At 40.6% G+C, this 7,288-nt stretch overlaps 1 protein-coding gene across 12 annotated transcripts in view; it reads left to right on the forward strand.

The window, feature by feature from the left end:
* The window catches only part of ARHGEF12 (Rho guanine nucleotide exchange factor 12), a 140,972-nt gene extending 134,501 nt beyond the window's left edge, over positions 1 to 6,471 (forward strand). For all 12 annotated transcript variants that reach the window (XM_008513726.2, XM_008513727.2, XM_008513729.2 and 9 more), the window contains 3 exons: positions 382 to 698; positions 1,797 to 1,866; positions 2,460 to 6,471. In XM_008513726.2, the coding sequence (XP_008511948.1) occupies positions 382 to 698; positions 1,797 to 1,866; positions 2,460 to 2,470 (398 nt within the window). In that variant the 3' untranslated portion in view covers positions 2,471 to 6,471. The remainder of the gene's footprint in view (positions 1 to 381; positions 699 to 1,796; positions 1,867 to 2,459) is intronic.
* Positions 6,472 to 7,288: the final 817 nt, after the last annotated feature.

The raw sequence follows: 7,288 nt of genomic DNA on the forward strand, positions 1-7,288 counted from the left end.
AGAGGGTTCCAGCAGAGAGCAGTGCACAGGCTGCAAAGCAGGAGCAAGCTTTTTGTGGTTAAGGAATGTAGGGTGAGGGAGAAAATGGTAGGAGATGAGGTGGCAGGATCATGTAGGGACTTCGTAGTTTTCAACTTTTAACTTTGAAAATGCTAACTAATATAAAGTTATTCATAAATTACCATGAAAGTTTGCTAAATTTAGCTTTAACCAGAAGTGAGAAAATTCTGATGTACTTAAAACTAAACTTGGGAATTTGGGAATTAATGGCTTTTCTCCCTCTTTAATAGCCGTTAAAGTTGTCAGCCTATCCCCCTATGTGTTTTCTGAGGGGATGATAGCAGCACTAATCTCATCAAACCGCTCTCTCCCTGTCAATAGGAAACTATTTGATCCTTGACGGCTATGAAACAGTGCAGGAGAGCTCCACAGATGAGGAGATTGCTTCCTCGCTTCCCTCGCAACCCGTGACAGGCATCCCCTCTGTGGACTGTACGCACCAGCGGCAACATTCTCCCCAGAATGCTCGTTCTGATGGGGCAGTTTCACCGTTCACCCCAGAATTCCTGGTCCAGCAGCGCTGGGGGGCTATGGAGGATTCCTGTTTTGAGATCCAGAGTCCCCCGTCTTGTGCAGATTCACAAAGCCAGATCATGGAGTACATTCATAAGATAGAGGCTGACCTTGAACACTTAAAGGTACCTCAGACTTCAACATCCTTAGGACTTGGTTGTTAGAAACACATTTAACAGACAGGAAGTACAGAATGATTTAAATGCTGATGTTGATAAACTTGTTAAGGTTCTAGATTTTTATATTTTCTTTCACCATTATCCATGAATAGACCTGGATAAAAAACTGAGATCAGCATTGTTTATCTGGTTACAAATCACAAGAACAGAAAAAATTGTAGCTTTATAAACTGCACGTTTGCATGGGTTCCTAAATTTAAGAAACTAAACACATTTGGGATGATTGGCCGGCCTCCACAAGGAAACGTGAACAATAAGCTGAGATAGCTGGGGCCTGTGTTGTTGTCATGAACCCAGGCTGGGAAATGCTTTAATTTGCTGTAACCTGTTAATTATCTGTGAATTGTTGGATGTTGGTAGTTTCCCAGATGCTGTGACAGATAGAAATTGGCTCCACTGGCTCCTGTCGTCTAGAAACCTAGGCGGGAATGGGATTTTTGTAAATTGGTAATAGAAGATGTCATTGTATTAGCCACTATTTCAAATGACTTGTGTGGTAATTTCCAAGAAAAGGACTTTATCTTAAACTTTGCTGTCAGTAGACACAGCTGCTACAGCCCAAATGTTTTATCATGACATCGTTTAGTTAGAACAGAGTTAAAAGTGTTCTTAGCCTTTCAGCTAAAGGCTGATCTCCCTTAGTTTTTCATCTAGTAGATTGTCCCTTCTTGGTCTGAGTGTATGTGGTGCCATCCTGTGGCTGAGGAGCTGAGAAGTCTGTGAGGCCACGGTGGGTGGGCGGGCTTTGAGGAGTTCATGCCACAGAAGGCCATTTTCAGGGTGACTCCTGGGGCTTAGGAGAGCCCATCTTCAGTGGCCGCCCTCCCCTCTATCTTTTTATGTGAGAAGGTTTTAAGTTAATCGCTCAAGGGAGAAAACAGGTAAAAGGAATGAAATTTACTTTTTTCCATCCTAACAAAATTTTTAACCATGTTAATGTTGAAATTTGGAAGCATGTACCTGTAATATAAATAAAGCCTTCTTTCCTGTTTTCCACAAAAATTATGATGTTCAAATGAAAAACTTATGGGTTTTATTTTACAGAAGGTGGAGGAAAGTTACACCATTCTTTGCCAAAGGCTGGCTGGATCGGCCCTCACAGATAAGCACTCAGGTAAGTGAAAGTTGTGGATTCCAGACTCCAGAATCAGCCTGCCTGGACAGTACATTGAATGAAAAGACCTATTATTCTTTGAAGTGGAAACCTTCTGAGATTCCATTTCTTTTTTCTTTCTAAAAACCTGCTGTTTCCAAACATCATGTGTGAAGCAGAGGCTGTGGTCTGCTGACTCGGCTCTTCCTCTCCTAGGAGGAGCTGTGGTTGTCAGTTCCCGGGCCCCCGCCTCTTCTCTGTCTGTCTTCCTCTTGGCAAAAGCAGAAGGCAGAGCAGTGGTCAGCCGCTAAAGCCTAGGTTCCGTAGGCCGTTTGCCAGCGCTGCTGTGACTCCCTCGTGGCGGAGGCTGGGTCCTCTTCAGGTCTTGCTGTACTTGCGTCTCTCCTGGCAGGGAGAGCAGTGTCCCCCATGACAGCACCTGAGTCTGTGTTCAGTGCAGCAGGTTGTACTCATTTGCTTACCTGCTTTCAGCTGAGGCTGTTCTCTTCCAGAAACAGAGATAGACCCATGCCCACAGATTTCATAGGTATTCTCTAAGTGTTAATTTGTTCGTTCTTCTCAATTTGGTCTCCGCATATCTTTATTCTTCTCAGATAAAAGTTAGAGCCGTGCGTCCTGGAGGTGACTGAAGGTTGTTGGATTTTGAGCATCGGCCTTGTATCAGCACATCCTGGCTCCAGTGTGGACACAGAGCGAGTGTGTGACAGAGGATCTGCCTGTGAACCCCCTGGGGTTCGCCATGTCCCAGGGGCCCCAGAGCGGGACTAGTTCTTCACAGTCTGGCAGCTGCACTAGTCTGTCAGTGAGGGAATAGCCATTCTCTCACTCTGCTCTCCTCACTATCAGAAATTCATTTTGATTCAGAACAAAAACCAAATGTATAGAGCTTTGGGTGTAGGATATGAAATTTTACTTAGACTTAAGAAAAAGAGAAAATCAGATGTATTTATTTGACTTCATTCCGTATTTGAAAGCACATTTTAATTTTTATTTTGCCATGTTTTGTTTTAATTGAGTAGTGAGAGTTTTAGCCCTTTGTATTTAGTACACCCAAGGATCAATTGCTCCTGAAGCAAAGTGTTCAGGATGGGGTATTAGGAAGTTGGGTAGAGAGCTGAAGAAGAGGAGGAAGTAAGAAGGAGGAAGGAGGAGCATCCAGCCTTCACTAAACTATGCCCCATGCCCTCTACTGTCCAGTAGGCTGCTTCCCCACGGGTCACCTCAAAGGCATAGTGTGCCCATGGTTCCTCTGTGCAGAGGACTTGAGCTGTGTGCTGCCCAGGTGGGCAGAGTAGGTGGGCTTCCTCCAGCCTGAGGCAAGCACCTCTTCTCTGTAGCTGAGATCCATCCCCAATTAACAGGAATCCTCAATGTACTAAATAGCAGGCACTTGAAAATGGGTGTGTTTTCTTCTATTGTCTTCATTTCTATTGAGGGCTGGGATTTGGGAGGGAGAGGAAAGCAAATTTTATTTTCTTGACTATAAATTTGTTATTCTTGGTATTGTTTCATTTTTATAATTATACATTAGACTTTGGCACTTGTGTAAAATTATCCCTGCAGATTAAGCAGGAAGTAAAAACAAAAGGAGATGCTTCAGATGGTGGCAGGGGTGGGGGTTGCTGAGGAAGGGTGGGATGGGAGCGGGTAAAAGAGTTTGGGAAGGTTATCTAACTGAATCACTACTGAGTTGAACAATGGCTATCATTAGCCACGGGTACTGCTGATTATAAGGCCAGTAAAGTTTTAGTACCTGGAGGTTTGACTCTAATTTTTGCACTGATGGTGCCAAAGGGCTCTTTGAGTTACAAGGAGAGCCAAGAGTGGAGTGGAGAGAGATGGTGGAGAAGGCAGAGCTGCTCAGACCAGCTCCAGAAGCACTTCCTCTGACTTCACTGCGGGAGCTTTCTCCACCCTGGGTGCGTGACTGACCTTAAAAATTGCAGACCAGAACATACACTGGACACTGCAGGCAAGCTGTTGGTAACTGCCTGCTCTAGAAAGAATAGTAGTATTGGCAGCACCCGACAGAGGATAAATGTTTCAGAATTGTAACTTGAGAAGATCTTCAATTATATTGGCTTTCTGTGGTTTTCTTTGTGCATCAGGTATATATGTTTTGGAGTATTTTTGCCAACTAAAACTAAATCATTTGTCAAACTTAAAATTCTGGTAATATGCAAGGAGTTCATCCACTGCTTATATCTTTTACTAGTGCCCTCTGAACTCTGTGGCGAGTCTGGATGTGGTTTTACTCTTCCCTGCAGTCCAATATATATTTACATTTTCCTCCTCATCAGAAGTGGTAAGGATTCCCAACTACTCTTATAAACACCACTACAACTTAAACAAGCTCATTTATGTCCAGATTCCTGTTTCTGTCTTTTCAAAACTGATCTGTTTTTAAGTAGACCAACTTGCATCATTGGACCTCATCTGTAAATTAGAATTATATTTTGAGTCATAGACCAAGTGTAAATTAAATCAGAATGGGATTAAAAATTTTAGAAGCAGAAGCTAATATATAAGTGAAGCTTGGAACTTGAACTTCCTGTATCTCTTCAGAGAAGCAAGTAGAAACCAAATGGTTATTGTGCTGCTGGAAATAATGTAGTCGTTCCTGCCTAAAAGGGTTACACCTGTGGCTACTTGACACTAATACCATCATTGGGCAATTAATCGGGAGAAAGGTAAATATAAATAGAACTTTCATCTTCCGACAGTGCAGCGTAATTGCGTAATTCTCTAGCACTCATTTAAGAAGCTTTGTGGGTTAGAAATGTTTTGGTTTCTCTTTTAGTTCAGCCAATATCTTGTCCTTAGCAACTATTTGCTTTTCTTTTCCTGCAGTTTAACCTCTCCTTAGAACAAAAACAGGGCTAACTGGAAAAATACTTTGACCATAGCTCTAAATAAATTCATATTTAGATTTTCAAACGAAGCCCCAAAACGAAGTCTAATTCTGAAAAGAACTGACGATTTTAAGTGTTCTTTTTATCTTGCTAGCCTAAATTCTTCCCTCCTCCTTCCCAGCCTAGCTTCCCAACATCTTTTGTTTTATTTTGACCATTATGATCAGATCCATTTTACTCTGATACTATATCTGCCTTTCAGGATGATGGAATTAGATTCTGTCTTTGAGAGAGACTAGTTATCATCAAAGTTTTCTCAAAGTTACACGACTAGAAGTTAGAATCTAATTCCATATGGAAGGGTCCAAGGGTGGTGGACAAAGCAACCTTCTCAGAGCAGGAGAGCTGGGTTTTAGCTATTGAAGTGACCTGCCATGACCCTGTGCTCTCTCCTGTGGGCCTAATGGCTCCTTTGCTATTAAGCAGCAAGTGACATTTGGAGTGTCTCCTTCTTTTTCAGAGAACAGAGTTAATCAAGGCAAATCAGCAAGGCCCCAAAGTGCTATGATTTCAATCATGATTACTGCCCTAGAAGTCATATATTTTGCATACTTTAAAATCAGCTGAGACTGTTTGAGTTATCTTGGCTAAACTGTAACTATTTATTGTATTACACTGCATGGAAGGTGTATTTCTTAAGCTTTTTGGCTTTTGGAAGGTATATTTTTTAAGCTTTTTGGTTTCCTTTCCCTAAAAACAACAACTTAACAACTGTTAAAAAGAATGAATTCCTTTTAAAACACTTTTTATTTGCTTTTGGAGGAGAGTGGGGCTAGCTAATGTGATAGTAGAGGAGAAAAGTCCATTATTTTCTTATTTTTAGAAGCTAGAGAAAATAATTATGTTTCCCATGAATTGTCTTTTACTTGCATACTTCCTTTTTGATGCTGGTAAGTTCGGGGTGTCCCATGGCCGGGACGCTGTCCCCTGCAGTGGGGTGTGGTGGTGTGTGAGCGCCTGGAGCTTCGGTCAGTACTCCCTTCCCTGTACGTCACAGAGGGTGCCACGGAGAGCTGTGTACAGAGGACCTCAAAGTAGAAAACTAGCAGGACCTTCTAGTCATCTTTGTGCTGGCTAGGCTTTTCCCCCTAGTATTAGCATTTTTCTTTTGTAAATCATGTTTTTTTCTGACTTTTCCACCCTTTTTCAAAGTGAACTGCAAAACTGATCTTTCCTCAAGAAAAAGAGTTTCTTTTGCCTTGTTCCTTATGCCTTCCCCACTGGTACTGATGGTTTTGATAATAAGTTGGTAGAAAAAAAATGTACCTCCTAGAAGGAAGCCCTGTCCGCCATTTCCAGGTGCCAACGGCTAAGCAGATATACTGCAAAAATGAGAACTTGATGTGCACACTGTAGGTTATTTTTAATAAGCCTCTTCCTACTAGAACATTTTATTCTCCTCGTTCACCATACAATCATGTACTCTTTAACAGAAATTACTTAAAAAAAATCTGGAACTATCTAAAAAACTTTATTAATAATCATGTATTTTTACTGATCACATTTTGAAATGCCTAAAAGACTTTATTGTTCTAATTATCCAGATGTACCTTTGTAAAATAGCTCTTTTATGAATTAGCTGATAAGGCTGTATGTTTCTGGAACAAAATATTGGTCATCTAACAACTTTCTGTTTTCTGGGTTCTGGGAAAATAGAAAATGAGAGTTCAAATATTAAATATGCTTAAAGGAACCAAGTATGTGACTTGTTTATTTATATTCTTGTTGATTTGTCTTATAAAAGTTATAGTAGAAAAGTTTAGGTGCCAAGGAGGCCTTAATTAATCTCACTGGCAGTGACTGTCCCACATCTTCCTGCTTATTAGAGCATCTTTCCTAGTAACACTAGCCAGTTGATCTCTGTAACGTATAAGCTTCTGTGAGGACGCTAACAGCTGGATTGGCCCAGCCTCCCGGGCAGCTTTGTGGTTGTTTTTTAAACAGCTTTATTGAGATATAGTTCACATATCATGCAGTTCACTCATTTAAAGTGTACAATTCAATAATGTTTGATATGTTACATTATTAATTGTTTAAATTTTGGTAAAATATATATAACATAAAATGTGTCATTATAACCATTTTTAAGTGTACAATTGAGTGTGATTCATGGGGCAGCTTTTCTGGCTCACTTGAAGATAACTTTAGTTTAATGCTTCCCTAAATGAATATATGATGTCTTTGTTACCATTCTTATCCCCAGTGCTGGACTTCCTCACGTGCCAACCTTTCAACTCAGAAGGCTCACTGAGTTTTGGGCTTTTTTGCATATTGGTTTTGACACAGAGTTGTAATTTGACTTATTCTTGGGATGATATTTTAGTTTTCAGTCATTCAGGGACACATTTGGCTGATAGATGTACTAAGCATAACAAAAAAGGCTTAGTATTTTGTAGGATCTTTTAGTTAACCCTTTTAAATATCAAGGATATTCAAAGATAACTTTGCAGAAATTAACCTTTATGTACTCTTAGCTCTGTTTATAAGTAGAACAAATAAATAGTAGAACA

The sequence above is a fragment of the Equus przewalskii genome, chromosome 6 (assembly GCF_037783145.1).
Source record: "Equus przewalskii isolate Varuska chromosome 6, EquPr2, whole genome shotgun sequence".
NCBI lineage: Eukaryota > Metazoa > Chordata > Mammalia > Perissodactyla > Equidae > Equus > Equus przewalskii.